At 45.9% G+C, this 20,556-nt stretch overlaps 1 protein-coding gene across 2 annotated transcripts in view; it reads right to left on the bottom strand.

The window, feature by feature from the left end:
* The window catches only part of Wdr48 (WD repeat domain 48), a 31,692-nt gene that overhangs the window by 4,468 nt on the left and 6,668 nt on the right, over positions 1 to 20,556 (bottom strand). For both annotated transcript variants that reach the window (NM_026236.3, XM_006512246.3), the window contains exons 2-16: positions 19,693 to 19,833; positions 17,763 to 17,841; positions 16,834 to 16,916; positions 16,622 to 16,751; positions 14,903 to 14,991; positions 14,332 to 14,433; positions 12,544 to 12,768; positions 11,021 to 11,095; positions 9,650 to 9,752; positions 8,394 to 8,491; positions 5,286 to 5,393; positions 4,912 to 5,008; positions 3,562 to 3,657; positions 2,365 to 2,470; positions 1,475 to 1,562 (exon numbers count right to left, since the gene is read on the bottom strand). In NM_026236.3, coding sequence (NP_080512.1) covers positions 1,475 to 1,562; positions 2,365 to 2,470; positions 3,562 to 3,657; positions 4,912 to 5,008; positions 5,286 to 5,393; positions 8,394 to 8,491; positions 9,650 to 9,752; positions 11,021 to 11,095; positions 12,544 to 12,768; positions 14,332 to 14,433; positions 14,903 to 14,991; positions 16,622 to 16,751; positions 16,834 to 16,916; positions 17,763 to 17,841; positions 19,693 to 19,833 — 1,620 coding nt within the window. The remainder of the gene's footprint in view (positions 1 to 1,474; positions 1,563 to 2,364; positions 2,471 to 3,561; positions 3,658 to 4,911; positions 5,009 to 5,285; positions 5,394 to 8,393; positions 8,492 to 9,649; positions 9,753 to 11,020; positions 11,096 to 12,543; positions 12,769 to 14,331; positions 14,434 to 14,902; positions 14,992 to 16,621; positions 16,752 to 16,833; positions 16,917 to 17,762; positions 17,842 to 19,692; positions 19,834 to 20,556) is intronic.

The raw sequence follows: 20,556 nt of genomic DNA, 5'->3' as shown, positions 1-20,556 counted from the left end.
GTCATAGGGTCACTACTGCACCCAAGTGAGTTCTATACTCAAAAGAAACAGTGGTTTATGGGAGCCTGGACAGGGATGGCCACGGACACCCAACAGGTGTCACTCTAGTTCTAAGTTCTTGAGGTGTATTTGGGATAGAAAAGAATTTTTTTTTAAGTTTCAAGAGATTAAATCCCTTTTCATATGGCTTTAGGGATATACAAGTAGTCAAGAGGACACAGAAAGTCTAGAAACAAACTGAGTCTGCAGGAATTTAGTACACTATACAGACAGCATAGCATTTCAAATTAGTAGACCGGACAGATTCCTATAAACTGCATTGGCATATGGCTTAGTTCACTGGAAAAAGAATGTCGCCTTACAGCAAACAGAGAGGCAAGTAAGAAAACAGTCAAGTCAGAGTTGATATAAAGGATATTCTAAACCGGGTGATCTCTAACAAAACATGGACCTCAGCGCCATAAAACCCACTTTGACTATATAACAAGTTCCCACCTGGGAAAGGACCTTGAACAAAGTAAAAGTTTAATGAAGGCGCAGAGGAGTCAGGTTAATTGGCACTGGAAGATCACCTGCGAGGCAGTAAGATGACGACCCAGTTAGAGAAGCGGTAAAGGACCAACAGGCAGGTCACAGCAGAGACTCACGGTCAGTATGAAAAGACTCCTAACCTCACCATGAGTAACCAAACATCCACACTGAAATCATCAGACGGTGTTTGCCGACAGAGCAGTGTTGCTGTGGCTGTGGCAATGGGGTACCACATACGGTTGGTTCAGGGTAAGCTGCCTCTGTGAAAAGGCGATTCGGCAAGATCTATCCACATTAAAACATGCATACCCTTTGATCCAGCAATTCCACTTGTAGGAATTTATTCTAAAAAGCTCATAAAGATACACGTACAAGGATGTTCACTGCAGCACTGCTTGCAATACAAAACCCTGGAAACAACGTGAGCCCATTAATAAGGGGACAATCAAATACAGAATGATACTCTTACACACACAAAATAGGGAACAGTCCATAAACACAGGCATCGAGAGATGTCCAAGACTATTTTTAAGGAAAAAAAAGTTGCAGAACACTGTAAGAGATTTTGTGCAAAAGTAAATGAACTACACACTTATGTATGCACACAAATAGCATGTATTTATGTAGGTGAGGAACGTAGCAGAGGCTGCACCAACCTCCTATTAGGTGCTCCCTCCGGGAGGAGGGCTGGGAGGATGGCTGGGAAGAGGTGGGCACTTTAAACACTGATTTCCTTTTTAGAATAAGCCTATATTATTGTTCTGACTGAAACCAGACAAAAGTAAAAGTTGGTCTGAAATAACTATCAGATGCGTTTGCACCTTTAGAACTTCAGGAACGAACGCACGCAGAGGGGATTCCGCCGGGCAGGTGACTTTTGTTACAGTGTAAGACTTAATGTCTGGGAAAAGCAAAGGACAAAATGGGAGTGAAGGACACTTACATCCACAGTGATGTCAATCACCCATTGTGGCACCGTCTCATTGAGAAGCATCGCCTCAGTCTCACCCCCGGAGTCCCGGCAGAGCAGCCTAGACACAACCCATCAGGTAGTCAGTGTTAAGACGAGCAGGAGACATCAGAGGAGAAACCCTCACAGTGCTCACTGCGGACAGCAGAGGTGACGGGAGAGCTGCTTCTGAGTCCTGGGTCACCACAAGGAGCACTCAGCCCAGGGCCTAGCCAGTGCCATGCACAGCCCAGACCTCGGCTGTGGTGAGGGCTGTAGTTTGGTTACCACGCTCAGGAACTATCACAAAGAACAAAGTCTATATTCAAGGGAAAGGCAAGCACCATCCCCACTTCTGACAACCCTGTGATACTGTAACACTTTGTCTGCTCCACCCTGGGCTTGCTGGAAGCCTTCCCTTCCCTGGAGGACCCAGAGAGTATTTTCCTGCACCCCAGGTTGAACCAGTATAGATCATAGCAGTTTGAAGGATCAGCCTCGCCCTCTTGCCTGGCCCAGTCTCCCATGGGCAGGGACTGCTATGATGATGATATTTGATTCCTGCCTCTGGCAGTCAGATTAACCACACTGGCAAAGAGAGAGAAAGTGCCACCAGAGACAGGGCCTGGAGGCAGGCATCTGGAACAGGGCAGGGTGTGTGTGTGTGTGTGTGTGTGTGTGTGTGTGTGTGTGTGTGTGTGTGTGTGTGTGTGTGTGTGTGTGTGTGTGAATCTCACCTTGGCCCTTCATTATTAACATTTACTGCAGCAGGCATCAAGTATCTCAGGGAACTGATACTCTTAATGACAACTGCTCATGTTTGTTTGGGCAGCATTTCCTAGCAAGGGGGTTGGTTTATTAAGCAATGTCTTTCTCATCCATACCTGAATAGTGTGCGACCTCCAGCTTCTCCAAAGATCACCGGGGTGTGTGGGGGCACTTGGAAATAACCATTTCCCTTCTGGACTCTGCTCTCCTGTCCCCCACTCACTAAGAAAGATAGGCAGGCTGTTAGTGCTGAGACCACAGCTTCTGAACACTGATCACACAGGCTGGGAACACTCTAACATCTTAAAAACAAAAACTCCTGGGGCTGGAGTGGTTGTTCAGTGGTTAGGGCACTGGCTGCTCTTCTAGAGGACCTGGGTTTGGTTCCCAATACCACACAGTGGCTTACAGCCATCTGTAACCCTACTAGTTCCCAGGGATCCAACACACTTCCTGGCCTCCTTGGGCACTGGGCACGTAAGTGTTGCCCCATATATACAGGCAGGAAAACTGATATCCATTTAAATCAAACCCTGTTCCTCAGTCAGTGTTAGAAAGTTAGGTGGAGGAAGCTGGAGTGAAGGCTCTCCAGATGAAGAGGGCCAAGGGCCCTCAGAGGACCTGAGTTCAGTTCCTAGCTTTCTAGGTCCAGGAGATCTGACACCCTTGTGTGGCCTTCACTTGTATCCCCACGTAATTGGCATATACATAATTTTTTTTTAATATTAAAAAAAGTAATAAAGGTGTAAAACAAGTAAGAACTAAATTCTCGAAAAAAGAATGTGGTGTTTTTTTATATATAAGGGCAGAGAATCTAATCAGAGGTTCAGTAGACTGCCCACTGTGAAACATAGCCCCCTTTGGAGGGCTTCACTAAGAGTAAATGTAGCTGACCCGGTGCCTGAGTCACGCGCACAGCCAGGCCCCAGCTCCCTGAACCTGAGCACAATGGCACCAGCTAGCATGTGGGTGTGTTTACATCAACCGGGACAGAGCCTGGACTATAAGAGACTTTTCTCAAAAGGAGGAGAAAAGGAAGGGAAACTGCTCGTATAACCATGTGTCTTAAATGTCCTGTGCAGAGGTAGCTGCTTCTGTTTGTTCTGAGTATCAAACAGATATGGGGTTTCTTTTATCTGTAAGGGCCATGTTACAACTCCTGCAAGCTGTCTCCATGCACTGGATGCTCTCACTCAGATGCAGGAGAGAGACAATTAACCAGACATACCACAGGCTATGCCAGACTTCAGCACACTATGTTAGTATCCCTTGGCCCATGCAACTGCCACTTTTCTGAGCAAACACACACTGACCATGGTTCACTTCATTCTCTTCTTCATCCATGGGAGTCACATGTGTCCTGGGCCAGTATTCCAGCAGTGCCTGTAGTAGAAGTCCTCCTAAGTTCACTGTGGGTTAAGAGGAGAAATGGGAGAATTTGTTAGCTCCAACCTAAGACAGGAAGTTGTCAGTGTTCACTATCCGACCGGGCAGGGGTGGCTATGAACAGGGCAGTTATGGACACTTGAAGGCAGAGGTGCTTCTCAGGATGGGGATTACATGTGAGGCCTTAAAGAAGCTATACACACAGGCTGTTAAACTGTTCAAACTGTTAGACATTGTCTTTTCTTTGTGAGTTCAGCCTGGCCTTTGACTCATCTTCTTTCTTCCTACTCTCAAGTGAGAGGCATGTGCTACCATACTGGGGTACACATACTGTGGGAGTTTGACTAGGATGTCCCCTCGTGCTCCCCCCAGACCCATGTATTTGAATGCCTGGCCAATAGGGAGTGGAACTAGTAGGAGGTGTGGCCTTGTTAGAAGAGTTAGTCATTGTGGAAGTAGGCTTTGACGCTTCCTATGTACAAGGTATACCCAGTGTGACACACACAGTCTCTCCTTGCTGCCTGTGGATCAAGATGTAGAACCCTCCATTCCTCCAGTACCATGTCTGCCTGCATGCTGACATAATAATGGTCTAAACCTCTGATACTATAAGCCAGCCCCAATGAAATGTTTTCCTTTGTAAGAGCTGACATGGTCTCTTCACAGCAATGAAACCTTAACTTCTTGGTGTTTGATCTCAGAACTGAAGCTGCAGAGGAAACGCTCTCCTGCTGTTCAGCAGTCAGGCTTCTTTATCCTTCTTGTGCAGACAGGGGTTTTACATTGTAGCTAAGGCTGTCCTGAACTCATGGCAGTTACCCAACCTAAGCCTCCTAAGGGCTGGGATTACAGGCATGAGCCACTATGTCTGGCTTAAGCAATTCTTTAAAACAAAATAACAGGATGTTATTCACAGATATACTCCCCTAAAGCCAGCAACCTTGTATTTGTACACATGTTGGATTGTTACACACCAAATTCTTAGAAGAGTGCTTAGTGAGATACAGTGTCAGGATGTGCTTGGGCAGTGGTGATGTACATCTTTAAACCCAGAACTCAGCCCAGCACTCGGGAGGCAGAGGCAGGTGGATTTCGGAGTTCAAGGCCAGCCTGGTCTACAGAGTGAGTTCCTGGACAGCTAGGACTACACAGAGAAACCCTGTCTTGAAGCAAAACAAACAAACAAACAAACAAACAAACGACAGTAAGAGTCATGATGTGGGGAGCACTTCCAAAGATGACCAGCCACCTTCTTTAATTGAAGACACTTAACTCACGTTTTGGGTCTGACCCATCAGGACTGCTAAAGCCAGCATCTTTCGCAGAAACCCAGGCAGCGAAGCAGTCACTCTCATCCAGGGTAATGGTCAGCATCTGTTGGAGGCACAGTGTCAGCAGCTCGCTCTCCCTCCCCTCCTCTCCAGCACCTGACCCTGCAGCATCCGTACACCAGACTAAGGCTAAGCCGTGCCTCCTGGGATTCAGCTACAGCTTGCTTTACTCAAGTGCCAGGCTTAAATGACAGCAGAGTAAGATGGCAAAGCAACTGCACATATCACATTTAAACACAGCGAATTCCTTAAGAATAATCAGGACATGGAGGGGATCTTCAACTATCCAAAATCACATAAATACTGATTGCCTAACTCACCCCTGTTTTTAGGTCTACTGAGAACCAATTTGGAACATACACCATTTTAAATCTTTTCTTAATTTCATCTTCAAAGTCCACTTTGCCCAAATCTTCCACTTTGCATGCCTGCGTAAGAAAGCACAATGGTCAGGATGAAGTAAGGAACCAACTGGCTGAAACTTCATTCTTCCAAATTTCACATTTGCTTAAATAATTCTAAAATATACTTCAAAAATATCATAGCTAACTTCTTTTATTCTAAGGCTTTCACATAACTACCTGCTAGCAAACTATTAAATTAGTGAGGGGAGGGATGGCTCAGTGGTTAAGAGCACTTGTTGCTTCTGCAGAGGAAATGGGTTCAGCTGCAGTGGCCACCAGCCTCATAACCATCCACTTACTCCAGGTTCAGGAATCTGGTGCCCTCTTCTTATCTCCCTGGCACCAGGCACAGGTATGATGCACAGACATATGTGCAGGCAAATGCTCATACACATAAAGAAAAAAAACCGCTTCATCTTTTTAAAACTGAAAACAATCTTTTCTAGGGGATGTGGCTGTAATTTAATTTTTCTAATACTAAGTTTCTAACACTCAGCTAGAAGCACCATCAAGTAAATTTCAAAACAAAAGGGAGAAAAGTAACCAAGAAACATGGTTAGAAGGGCTTGCTTATCGAGCGCTAAGTTTCTTTCGGACAACAGCTGGTTCAGGGACTAACGGAGAGCTTTCCTCTCCTGACCACCTTAATACTTCTATGGCTGGAGGGATGGCTCAGTGGTTAAGAACACTTATTCTTGCAGAAGACCCAAATTTAATTCCCAGTACAATACTATATGGTGGCTCAGAACTATATAATTTCAGTTCCAGGGAATCTAATTACCTCTTCTGACCTATGTAGGTACCTGGTAAACACATGCATGAAGGCAAAACAGGCATACATACACAATTTAAACAATCCTTAAAAAAAAAAAAAGACTTCTGAACACCTCTCATTCTAAAAATGTAGTACTTCCCCAAAACCTTAAACATCTTAAGCATCTTTGGTGCTAGGGTAGTTTCCACTTATAGCTCTTTAGTGCTGAACACCAACACAGTTTCTCCCTAGTGCTCAGTTCAACACTAGCATGGCTTTTAGTACCCCAGTAATCTCCTCACAGGTAAACATGACCTCTCCCGCATCCTATAGCTCCATAATGTCCCAAGGAAAGCATACACCACTGTAACATACCCAAATCACAGGAGACGCCCATTTCCCGAAGCTTATGACATTTACTGCACCACACACATATTCCTTGGTCCTAGCTGGCACCCCCAGACCATTTTCCCCTAACTCTCTGGAAACCCAAGCCCTGCTCCATTCAAATGCAGTCACAGATGGCATATTGCCCCTCAGATCTCCATTGTATCTGTCACCATAAAATCACTGTCTCCAGCCACAATTGGACCATTACTGCTACCTGGAAGTGTGCGTGCATGTGAATACGTAAGCAAGCCTAGACAGAAACTCCCTTTTTTCCTCCTCCCAGAGGGGTTGGGGGGAAAGGTGCCCTCTGGTTATGTTCGGGTCTTCCCTGGGAGACTTACATACTGACAGTCCCCACTCCAATGGATTCCTCTTAGGAATAGTCAAACAGTTTCAAATTCTTCCACCCTAAACACACCTGAGCGCGCGCGCACACACACACACACAGCCCACAGAGTAAAAACAGCCTCTCCTTGGATCTTGCTCCTAACCCTTTCCCAACTACCCCCCCTCTCTACCTAACTCCTGTAATCCAGTGACTTCAAGACAGTTTCTTTCTTCATTGCCGTTAACACTGAACCCACTGGCTCCTGCCTGCAGGGCTCGTGCCAGAGTCCACTCTCATGGCTCTCATTAACTCAGCTCCTTTCTGAAACCCTCACTTGTCCTTGAGCTGTCACTGGCTTCTGGTTTTCTTACCCATCTTTATCACTCACACACTGGTGGCCTCCTCCTAAAATCCTTGACAAGAATGATGGCTCAGTTTACCCTCTTCCTAGTCCTGCTTCTTGGAAATCCTGACAATCCTCAAGACATCATCTGTAATGCCCACGCTGAGGGCTGCTGTGTGTTTATAGCCTGCACAGGTGTCCACCTAGCAAGATAAACTCACATGCACCATTTTCCTGATAGCTGGGCTGTCGTCGTCTGCCTCTATCACTTCAGTCCACAACAGAAGCGCAGGACTCATCCTCACGCCTTCCTCTCCTTCACAGTCTCCGTTGTCTTTCTTTTGTTTCCCACCCATCTCGTTGTAGCAGATTCCTATATGCTGAGCCCTGTGTTGCATGGTTCTGAAATATGTCCTTGACATCACCAGAGAATGGGTTCCCCTCATTTCTGGGTTGAGGCCACAGGTTTCGGTAAGTCCAGCAGGTCATGTGGCTACAGACTAGAACACAGTTCTGCCCTCTCCTTCATGTCCCCAAACTTCCTTGACTTCTTCTTTACCCTGTTAGGCTTATTATACCAGATCATGTGACCTCAGGACTTTCAAGGTTCATATCCAGACATGGGAAGCCGTTTTTTGTAGAGATGACAACCATGACACACATACCCTGGAGCCTCACCAAATAGAACTCTATCCCATTCAGACAGCAGGGTTCTACTGAGTGCAGCTAACAGAGCAAGACCAGGGAACAGGACCACAGGCAGCCCCAGCCTGCTAGTTTAACTAGAGACACAGCATGGCAAGACTCTTGGGTACCGTGGAGACACTCAGTGATGGGGAGGGCGCAGTCTGGGAAGAGTCAAGCAGTTTTGCTGATGGTTAGGGCTTTTCTGGATCCTCCCAGTTACCATGGGACCCTTTTGTAAAAGAAAGGACAGGACAGAATGGCTCTCCTTACACTCAGTGAATGATCCAGCCTAAATGCCCATAGCATAATGATGAGAACCTTCCAAAATAAAGCAGTGTTCGATATGATTTGTAATACAGTGGCCAGGGAAATGGTTTACATGCTTAAAAAGGTTAGCTACTACCATACATACCATCCTATATCCAAAAATATCCACCTCCAAATAAAGTATTACTGTAAATAAATATTATCATGTACAGAGGAGGAAAACTAAGGGAAACAGAGGACACAACAGGCACTCACCTTCAATACATCCCAGTACGCCACATTGTTATTCGTATCTTTGGTTAATATGTGTCGCTTGTCATTTAGGATGTGGCACTGAATAATACTAGCGCCCCCTAAAGGAGGAAAAAAAAAACAACTGGCAAAAGACAAAAAGACTGGGGGGGAGGGTATGGGGGACTTTTGGGATAGCATTGGAAATGTAATTGAGGAAAATATGTAATAAAAAATATTAAAGAAAAAAGAAAAAAGAAAAAAAGACTAGTACTCCTCACTGTCACGGAGTTGGTTCTCCCCTCCCCTTCTCTGTTTACGTGGGTTTTGGGGAGAGGAGCGGAGCTGTGCGGACTGAGCAGCAAGTGCTGAGCCAGCCTGCCAGCCTGGCCTCTACTCCAGCCTTCCCTTCCTCTGCACCTCCTCAACCGTGTCTTATCCGGAGGTGGCTAAGTGCTCCAGATCAATGTGTCAGGCAGGATTCTAGTCCTAAGTGCAAACGTTAAACGCAACTCCACCCCCTTTTAAAGCTGACATCTGGCTTGTGCCCAGACAAGATTAAAGATATTTTACCCTGGCTACTGTGTTGTAGGGTAGAATATGAACAAGAGACTAGTGTCACAATACACAGTTATAAAGGCAGCCCTTTTGTATACCGAATGCAAAAGGTGTCCTGTCCTGTTTGCAGCAAACAGCTGAAGACAGTGCATCAGACACAGGCGGACACACAGAGCACCAAGGTTCTCACTCACTCAGAAAGCAACCCTTAGGTCTGGGAGAACGGACCTCATCGCTATACATGCATGTACTGAAGCACCCCATGCAAGCCCTCATCTGTACCACCAATAGCCATTAATTAAAAAAAAAAAAATCAATCAAAAACTCATTTCTTGTGACTGCTGGTAGGTGGCCTGTGGGCCCCACACTCCTGTGCATATGGACAGCACTGATGGGACCCAGTCGGTTATTTAAAAATCACTCATGAAGGTAGGAGGGGACATGCTGAGGAGGTGTGAAGGGACCAGAAGAGATGACCTGGGAATAGGTATGATGATGACGACGCGCGATACACATGGCAGAAGCAGTCAAAGAATACATCAAACACGTTCTTAAAAACCCTTCTCATCTCTTACCATCATTTTCTTGTGCTAAAAGCAAGCACAGGTTACTGGGCTTTTGTCTATAGCAGCACTGCATTTAAAGAAAGGCCGCCACTTTGAAAGTCATCATGCTCATTAACTGTAACCTCATTAAAGTCTGCTTGCCTGGGGCCTTCTTACCTTTAATAACTTGGTCGGGCTGTGTGCAGAGGGGCGTTATGGGGTTTGTACAATCATTGTCATAATCACCAGAGGCTCGAAAATTATGAATTCCCTTCAGTGTCTAAAGGAACAAAATTAATAATTTCAGCATTTTATGTTCTCCAGGCTTGTCAAGAGTTGAGAATGTTATAGCTGTAGAACTAGTAAATGTTGAGTTATCACAGGTACATGAGACATACCCAATCACAGCAGGAAGCCACTGAGTCAACCAGCAAGAAATCCCCAACAAGTCTTAAGGAGAGAATGTTGAGCTTTCTTAAAAAGAAAAACTTACAACTATCCCCAAACAAACAAAGAGCAAACCCACAAGGCTCTGTGGTACTCTGAATGAGAATGGCTCTCACAGGCTCATATATTTGAATTTTTGAAAGATTAAGAGGTGTCATTTTGTAGGAACAAAAGTGTCACTGAGGGGCACCTTGTGACTTTAAAAGCTTATGCCAGGCCCACACTCTGCCTGCCTGCAACTTCTGGACCAGCTGTGAGCTCTGAGCTACTGCCCCAGCGCCATACCTGTCTGCCACTACATTCCCCACCATGATGGTCATGGACTAATCTCCTGATTAGTACCCAATTCAATGCTTTCTGTTGTAAAGTGCCTTCACGTTTTATCACAGCAACAGAACAGTAACTAAGACAGCCCTAAAGCAAGGCACTATTCCAGTTAAGATTGTAACTGACAGACACAAAGGCACTCACAGAAGTTGTGAAGCTGACCTGCACACAAACCCTCCCTCCCCCTAGCTCCCAGAGTCAGCAACATAAGAAAGCTGAGCTCCTTAAGTAAGGAGCTGGTGCTATGAGGACCTAACTGCCCAATCTATATCTACTGACCCTGCTTTCCACAACTTGGAGAAAGGCAGGAAGTCAGAAGCCAGCCTCCTGTTCTATTACCTTCAGAAAAATGGGTATGTGGACTGTCTGCTTCATTCTTTTTGTGTGTTTAACAGAAACAGTGTCTTGCTATGTAGCTCAGGCTGACCTTGAACATGCAGCACTCCCATCTGTCAGTCTCCCAGGCAGGAGTCCAGCTGGACTGCCTATTCTCAGGTGCAGTATTTTAAGGTCAGAAGCTGTCTGACACTGACTGGTTTAGTCAGGCAGCACTGTTCTAAGTACATCAAGCACATATCCTAGCTGGTAACAAAGAAAAAGCAGCTTCATTTTGCCCACCAATGTCAGGGTTACTCCCACTCTTGGGATTACACCTGCATTCCCATGGGAATGTGGATGGGGCCACAATGAACCTCTGCTGCTGGTACCTGGCATGTCTGAGATAGCAAGCCAACCATGTCTACGGACTTGTCACAAGCACGGTCATGCACTTACCCACTTATTTACTGTGGACTTTGTTGTTGCAACCCAGATTGCAGGAGGGGGATCTGCTGATCTGTCAAGTTCCATCTAAAAACCAAACACAAAAGTCTTCTTTGTCAAGGGCTGATAACTGAGCTGTTGGCCCAGAGGTGAATTATTAGCACGTGAAACATCAAGGTACATCACTCCTTTGTCAACACCTGTACACCACCTGCACCAGGCTTGCAGCAGTAAGCTGTAGACGCACAGGGAAAGCAGTCACCAAAGGAGTCGCGTCTTGCAGAATTGGAGAGGCTGAATGGTAGGTGAGCACCCTCCCACCAGAAAGCTACTTGCAGCTGCTCCTGTGTATGTGCACGTGTGCAGCTGGCTCACAGTTTTAAATGAGGTTAACTGTTGAGACCTAAGCGGGCACAGCCAAAAGGACAAGGACTTTCTGAAACAAAAGCAGCATTCTGCTTCTGCTATTCTAGTTTTTACTCTGTGTGTGTGTCTGTGCACTTTTCTGAGATAGGTTCTTGCTGTGCCTTTGAAGTTAGCCTTTGGTGGCCACCATGCTTAGCTTACATTCTTAATGAGGAAATAAATTTCTTCCTTTTTTTGAGAATGCTTATAGAAAAAAAAATCCTAATACAGTGGATATGAAGTTAGCCCACCCCTGGGGGATAGGCTCCCAGGATCACATCACCACATGCCCTCTGGTCCTTTCAAAATGCTGTACATTGAATGTAAGACATATATTTATGCTCGAATGGAACCACTCTTCTTCTAACATCAGGAGACTGCAGCTAGAGTGGCATTTCTTGACTCTTGGCTACCAGGAATTCTCAGTGATTGTCTTCAACATATAGGTACCCGGGGCTGCCTGCTTTATATTGCCATCCACAGCCAAGAGCTGCCAGCACCTGCAGTGCTCACATGACCAAGTCTCTTCCATGGCTGCTTCCTCTGTGTCCCTGGCAGATGCTTCCCATCTGTCCTGACTCCCCCAGGTCTGCTGGGAGGCAGTGTGTTTGCACTCTGATGCAACTGGCTCTCCTCCTTCAGGAGACCTCCCATTCCTCAGTGCTGAGGCGGAGGCCTTAACACTGACACCTTTTTTTTTTTTTTTTTTTGGCTTTTCGAGACAGGGTTTCTCTGTGTAGCCCTGCTGTCCTGGAACTTACTCTGTAGACCAGGCTGGCCTCGAACTCAGAAATCCACCTGCCTCTGCCTCCTGAATGCTAGGATTAAAGGCGTGCGCTTATCTGTTCACTGACACCCTAACTGCTCGTGTTCTTCCCTGAGCAGGGCAGAAGAGCCAGGCAAACTCTGCAGCATGCCTGACAGCATCACTAGAATTTATCAACAGGAAGTTATCCATGCCCCAGAGAGGTACTTCAGATATCACAACGTGTCTACACCAAGACTCTCCCTACCCTGTTGAGGACAGAGGGTCTTCTTGACCCCATTATCTGGTTCATATTTACTGCAGATTCTGCTGTACATACCCAAAGCTCACAACCTCAGTTGGGAAACTCAAAAACTCAACACACCTTGAGAACTGGTGCTTTTTCTTCACAAATCAGTACCCGAATGTCAGGGTTCCTTAGGTCTGTGCAGTAGATTTTCCTGTCTCGTCCTCCAGAATATACATGTGTAAAGGCATCGTTGACCTGTAGGGCCCAAACACCTTCATCATGGACTCGGTATGTTGCTATACATCTCTGCTGGCCAAGGGACCACAGGCGAATGGTCCCGTCAGAACTCCCAGAGAGGCACTGTGAACAAAGGAAATAAGGTGAGGTGCTTCTGGGAGCAAGCCAGTCTGAGATGAGCAAACCCAACAGGTGTGCTCCAGCAGGGGACACCAGAGCCAACATGCCCTTGTCCTCTCTATCCAGCTGCCTGCTGGTTCTGTAAACACTAATGATGAGCTATGTATGGAAGATCGATTACTGAGGTAGGCAGAGTCTGAAAGCAGCTGAAGATAATAAGGTGGTTGTGATCTCAGAACTAGCATCTTCTCTAAGAACTTAGTAAAACCATAAACTCTTAGGCCCCATCCAGACCTAAGCAGGCAAAAGTATAGCAGGGTTAACCAACAGGTCCAGCAGGCTCCTGGGCAACTCCCATGGTCTCGGTCTGATGGCACTGCTCTGGGCCAGTGAGCCTGTCAAACTGTAGAGAGGTTTAATGAAATGAGCAGACTAGAAAGCTTCCTCACAGACTGTTAGGAGCACTGGAAATTTAATCCCCTCTTTTAACTAGCTCACAAGAGAAGAACTGACCCAACCTGGGTGTGCGGGGGCCGGGACATGGGACAGGCCCAAGGAGGGGCTCTCTATGTAGAAGATACTCCTCTGAGGTGGCAACACTCTTAGGAAAGCTCCAATCCTTCATCCTAGAACATATGTCTACAGAGAGCAAGGTCTGGCCAAGATAGTGTTATGAAAGTCCACATAGCTTAATACTGTGCAACAGTTAAGGACCAGATGCAGACTGCACAGCTACAAGCAGGGAGAAAGCAAAGACGCAGACCAGGTTACTACTGGAGAAGTTGCCTGATGCTGGGATCTCAGACCCCTAAGATAGGTTTGGGATTTGAGTGAACAGAAAAACCCTGTGGGTGGCAGATAACTGCATCTTAAGATCCAACAGGTAGCTTTTAGAACTGAGCCCTGTTGCCATCAAGGCTTAGAGCAAATGCAGTTGATTTTGAGGGCTTTGCATCTGATAGTTAAATCACCTCACACAGACGCACATTACAACTCAAAGAAATGACGCAGACTACAGTGGACAGGAAGAGCATTAGGCTTCTGAGACCACTGCTAGAGACTTAAACTTCATAAAACATAGCGACAGACAACAAAACTGCCTGTGGAATTTGAGTAGGAGTGTCCCCATAGACTCCCATATTTGAATGGATGGCCCACAAGGAGTGGCACTACTAGGAGGTGTGGCCTTGCTGGAGGAAGTGTGCCACTTGTGGGGGCGGGCTTTGGGGGGTCTTCTATGCAGTGGAACACAGACTCTTACTGCTGCCTGCAGATTAAGATGTAGAACTCTCAGTTCCTTCTCTAGCACCACATCTGCCTGTACAGAGGCCAAGAGAGAACTGGATGCTCCTAGAGTTGGAGTTACAGAAGGTTATAAACTCCAGACCCATGTGAGGGAACAGAACTCCAGTGCTCTGCAAGAACAACAGTGCTCCTACCTGAGCCACAATTTAGTATACTAAACACTGAAAATTAGGATGTAAACCACACATGTATCTTATGGTTCAAATCATCGTCCCCAGCCATGCCTAGAGGGCAGAAGCTGAGTCTGCACACGGCCCTTACCTGTGTGCCGTCCCTGTGCAGCAGCAAGGCCTTCACATTGTCCGTATGTCCTTTCAGCTTCATGAGTTTCGCGCAGGTTCTTGGATCCCACACTCTCAGAACCTGCCAGTTTTTACAGAGTATTAGATAAGCCAGATTAGACACACCCAGCTTTTGAAAGCACCCAACTTTCATATCAAATGCCAACTATTACATTCTGGAGAGGAAACGCTGCTGTAGCCAGTGTATGTTGCCCATGGCTGCTAATGTTTGGAGAATACTTTTCTAATGCCAAAATTACACAGCCTCCATCACTATATGCACATGCAATTAATATTTCTTTTATCACTCACTAGACAAAATGACTGGTGTTTTATTATTTTTATTTTTTGGTTTGTTTTGAGACAAGAATTTGGTTGTGTTGCCCAGGCTGTCTTGAACTCTTATTAGATTCAAGCAATCATCCTGCCCCAGCCTCCTGAGTGCTGAGACTCTGCATGCCACCTCACTAAGCTCTGTGTATGTGTTTAAGAACTGAACAGATGCAATGACTCCATTTCTTGGTTCAGATATCCTGGCAGGCCTCTCTTACCTTCTCAGTGGACCCTGATACAATGATTGTTCCCAGTTGGTTCATGGCCAGGCTATAAATGGAGTCTTTGTTCCCACTTAAAGAAGAAGCTATTGAGGATAAAGGGAGTTCAATGTTAATAAAATCAGCAACTTGTCAGCAAAAATCACAAGCTTACACATTTGACTTGAAAAAAAAAATCCTATCTTTACACATACTTTAAGAAAATGAAATCTATCTATAACAGAGATAATTCCAAATAACAGTATCACCAAAATTAGTGGGTTTTTTTCCTGAAATTGAGTATGTGCAAGTGCTTAATATTATATCTGTTAAATTGAGTTGTGCTGCCATTTAAAATTGACCCACATAAGCAGTATATTTCCAAAGATGGGCTTGAACCCACCAAAGTCACTATATTATTCAAAGAAAATGCAAAATGAAAACAACATTTCACATACAAATCAGGTTAAACAAACAACCCAAACCCCAAACAAAAATCCAACGCAAAGCTTTTAGCCAGAAGCATGTCCATGCCCTTTGATTTGGAAGCCAATGTAGAACTCTTTCCTCAGTAACTGATTCACAAAAATACACGAGGTGGGGAGTTAGCACTCTCAAGGGGCTTACAAATGCCTGCTCTATGTACTCAGCGAAGGTTAACTATCACTAGTATGATGTCTATGCTCATACGCCTCTAAGCAAGTCCACCTGGGGCAGAATCTCTGTCACTAAGCCCACATCTTTGATGCTCCATATTTCAGAGGCAGGTCTTACTAAGCAAGCAAGGATATAGCAGACAGAGTGTACCTGCTTAATCCTTGAAAAACCAACCAAACAAAACCAACCAAACAAAAAAATCTCTAAGGGAACAAGGGAAAGACACTTTTTAGATCTATGCATACTTCTGGCAAAACAACACTGAAGACGGTTATAAACACCTGCCCTTCCTGGAACAGACAGTCATTCTAACTCTGTTGCCACGCCATGGCAGCATCTGGAGTCGCACACTCGAGTTTCATAGCCACTATGTCTTGGACACCTCCTCTGGCCTAGGCTAGGACAGTCTCTGCTCCTATAAGAAGTTCTCAGAGCCTCAGCCTGGAGGCTCCCACAGGCTGGCCTAGTGCAGTGTTGAACTTTAAGTCTAGCTGTGTGCATTCCTGACCCAAGTTTATCAAGCAGCCACACTGAGTGTCTCTACACTTCACCTAGAAGCATCCTACCCACCCTGGCTTTTCCAGAATTGCTGGATTCTTACTCTGAAAGCCCTTCTCAGCTGTTACTGGAAGCATCCCTGGGTATGTCTTATTGTGGCCATTAACTCAAAAGCTTGTCAATTCAGCAAGACTTTGAAGTCAGAAAAGAGCTTGCCTGGCCAGGTATCACCTTCTAAGAGCATCATTTATGTGTGTCTGGGGCAGGGACATGCCTTGTATGCTGTGGGAGACAGAGCGTGATAACACAGACAGACTCTTCTACCTGCAGGGACCCACACTTTGGCCATGCAGCCAACACATACACATGTTCATGGGTTAGACAGGATCCATCTGGAGAAAGTACTAAGTTTATAGCACAGTGAGAGCTAGTTCCCAGTTCAATCACTCTCAGGGTAGAAGCTATATGCAGAAGAACTCTCAAAATATAAAGCACTGTCTCAATGCAAACATATCACTGATGTTGTATGAACCAGTCTTTAACAACTTAAGATAGTTTTCAGAGCTGGTGCAAATGCCTTACTTGTAACGGTGTTGTTTGAGGCAGTCAGTGCCGTCAGAGTGTTCACATCCCAAAGGAATATCTGTCTGTCCAGCCCAGCTGACGCTACCAGCTCTTTATCCTTGGCGTACGCTAAGGCCTTTACATAGTCCTGTAACGGAACAGGCACACTATGATCTCTGTTGGAAGAACTGAGCGCCAACATGACAGGAAGACTAAAGTGTGGACATTACCTTATGCGTCCTGAGTGTGGACATGCAGAACCCTTTATGTGCATTCCAGACTTTGACTGTTGTGTCTGAAGAAGCAGAAATTACTAGAAGAGACAAAGAGAATGTCTTGTAACTTGAAGGTTATCTTCCAGCAAACGATGCTACTTCAAACAATTGTTTACACATGCATGCTCAAACGTTCTTTCCAGAACTTACTCAACAATGCCTTAAAGGGATATGTGAATGCACATACACAGTGTTGGTTTTAATTAGTCAGGAGGAACTATCCTAATCTCCCAGGTGAAAAGTCCTTAGTTTACCTGAGAATACTCAGACTGCAGAACCAAGAAATGAAGCTTACCAAAATAAGAAAAAGGTCATGCTAAAGACCCACGCACGCACGCACACTCAAGCAGGCACAGTACGGGGGTCTATTTATCTAAGCTAGAATTTGTGTAACACTAACTGTAGTGATCACGTAGAATGACTAAAAGGAAGGCACCTGTCATATATAACTAATATAACTAGCACTCTGTCATACTTTACTGTAGTGTCAGCAAGTATGCATTTTCCTCCATTTATGCTGTGCTTTAATCAAGTCTTACAGGCATGGCCCACTGAGTGCCTCCTGTCTCAGCATTAGGGATCTCTAGCACCCACATAAAAAGCTGGGGTGTGAAACACACACCTGTACCTACTATAACTCCAATGCAGCAGACCTGGGAACTCAGGAGTTGGCCAATCTAGCAAATTAGTGGATTCTACATCAGTGAGAGCCTTTGTCACAAACACTACGGTGTAGCATGATAGAAGAAGACACCGGATTTCAACCTCTGGCTTCCAAATGCATCCAAACGCATCCAAATGTGCACACACAAAAAACTTACATAAAAAAATGAAAAATATATCACACAGAATTTTATGATGTAAGAAGCCTGAGAGGAACTTACGCGTTTTCCCATTGCAACAGAGCACGACATCATTTACCCAGTCTGTATGGTGCTCCATAGATGCTATGTACGGATCTTGCTGAAATGGAAAATCACAGAGTTTACGACAGAGAGCAAAACCCACAACAGAGTTCAGCCACGCTCAGATTCGTTATTAATATGACACACCATCACACTTAAATCCAGAGTGACACTTCCCCAAATAGGAGATGCTTCTGGAGAGCTGATGCAGAAAGTAGTTTGTTTCAGGAAAGCGTCCGTAACAAAAGTCTAGGTTTCCACGGTTGTCTTACAAATGGTGGCATAGGTCACAAGCTCTGGGCTAGGTACGTTATGGGGAACAGGGTGCAGGACAGAAAGGACCCAGGAAACCTGAGGCAGAAGAGCTGACCCCGTGGTACCTGTGGTTCACTAGTCTGGCCTAAGGGAAAACGGAGACAAGCACGGGCTTTAGCTTCCAGCTGCTGTCTGTAACCCTTTCAGTCCCTGCGCTGCCTGTCCTTCAGAGAAGACTATGAGGTCTGAGACACAATGCTTGCAGCAGCAGCAGCAGATTCCTATTCATTGGCTCAACTATGAGAGCGCCTTTTACAGACAGTGTCAGTTGCATCCCACACCCAAACAGACACATTTATATACTTCATAGGCAAGAGCATAGCTCTTTGCATGCCTAAGAACCATGGCTATGCAATTTGTCATAGAGACCAAAAAAAAAAAAAAAAGATGTTTGAGGGCAGGTCAGCCTGATAGCCAGATTCTTCTAGGCAAGGTCTTTTAATTTTCTCTCAATTTGTTAAAAATACTGCAAACTCTCAAAAACTCAATAGTCTAATTCAAACATGAGCCCCTATGGCGTGTAAAGGAAAACAAAAATGCATGTTCTTACTTTCATACTTTTGACACTGCCTTCATCTGCTCAAGAGCTCAATGCCTGCTGGACTGAGCCCGCTGGCGAAACCTTACCTGGCAGCCGTGGCCAAGTACCCTCTTTCTGCACTGAACACTGGTTGCAGAGCAGGCTAAAAGACAGACTTAGAAAACAGGGTCTGGCACCAGGGGTCTGAAGTGAGTCTGAGCTCGATTCACTGCCACAGTGGCCATTTAGCCATCAGGATTCTCAAGTGCTAACAGTCTTGAGAAGGACTGTGGCAATTCAGGTTGGGGTGAGCATGAGGGGACAAGGCACATAGTTAAGAGGTCAGTAAATGGCCCCCAGAAACTGTTTTCTACATCATTCACAGTGCAGCCTTCACAAACCCAAGAGCTCCCTCCCTCCCTCCCTCCCTCCCTCCCTCCCTCCCGTTTGACTGCAGCTCTCCCTTTCCATGCATTTACCTGCCCCTCCCTGCTTAAGCAAGAGGCTTTCAAAACTGAGGCGTGGGTGAGTGGAGGCAGGGTGCTTGTCGTGCCAGCATGCACAAGGCCCAGGACGTACTGCACAAGCAGCAGCAGAGCCTGAGGAAGGCCCAGGAGTAGGAGAGAGCAGCCCGGCAGCTTCACATCTACCACATTAGCCAGTAAGCCCCTAGTGTGCTGTGAGGTCCTTAGTCACTTTTGTAAAAGTACACACTCAACATGTGTTTTTCTACTCTCAGCACCATTATCAAGAGACTTTTCGGGTTCATAATTAAGCCAAAATCCCACGGAAAGTGCTCATTCCTCACCAGCTGAATACTTTTACTCCGCTGTGGCAGCAAACTCTTACAGCAAACTAATTATGGCAGCCCTGAGTTAAGTAAAAATACTTGTGAAACTTTCCTGGAGGCGTTCTCTCACAGGCTTACAGAACTCTGGTGATGTCTTTATAGAATATATTAAGAAGCCCAGTGCTCAGAGATTAAAGCCGGGACTGAGGAAAGGAGTTCCATCAGACAGAGCCACTGGTCCAAGAGGCGAGTTAACCCAAACACACGGCTCCTGCCTTACTTACCTTGTGCTGATTGACACTCCATATTCTTATGATGGAGTCTCGACCTGCTGTGAAGAGTCTGTTGAGTGCTGGGTCCAGTTGCAGGGCATTGACTCCATTCCGATTGTATTTCTCCACTTCATCTCGAATTACATAAGAAACCTAATGGGCACCAACAGAAGCCAAGCCATGGTGAGGTGTAGCCTTCTAGTGCCAATTCCAATACTAAACTAACTTCAAGCTAATGTTATCTTACTTCAGGAGGACTGAAGCACTGTGAGAAGAATAGCATTACTGACAGCCCAGCTCAAGACAAGCAGGTCTGCTTGCTGTTAATGACCCAGACATCTCAGTCTGCAAGCCTCCTCTCAGCCCTTTTTTTTGTCTATTCCATCTCACCAACCTTTCAACAGTGTGTACTGGCATATACCCAATATCCCACTGAGGCAGGACAGTCAGTCAGAAAATAGAGGAACATGGGAAGAAGCTGCCGCCCCCACCAATCCTGCTGTGCCTCTCCCTGGCTGACAGACAACAGGACAAGATCTGTAGACCCTTACAAGTAAGACTGTGAGATGGCTGGTGCCCACGAATGCTTTATCCCAGCACATCCTCCTCAATGGCATGCATGGCTGCAGCACACAGAACGTCCATGGGTGACAGGGTTCTAGAGCAAGCTTTCCTTAAAGCCCCCAGAGCAGAGCAGCGCAGGGCAGATGGAGCAGCTTGCCTTGCTCACTGCTGAAGAGTGGAAGCGCACAGGAGGTGATGGAGTCCTTGCATTACCTGAACGGCCTCTCTTCTACCCTCACACTTGAAGGAAGGAAGGAAGTTAGGGCTGACTGAGGATTGCCTGGCATGTGCAAGGCCTGGGCTCTGTCTCAA

The sequence above is a fragment of the Mus musculus genome, chromosome 9 (genome assembly GCF_000001635.26).
Source record: "Mus musculus strain C57BL/6J chromosome 9, GRCm38.p6 C57BL/6J".
NCBI lineage: Eukaryota > Metazoa > Chordata > Mammalia > Rodentia > Muridae > Mus > Mus musculus.
This window is presented reverse-complemented; position numbering and strand designations above follow the sequence as displayed.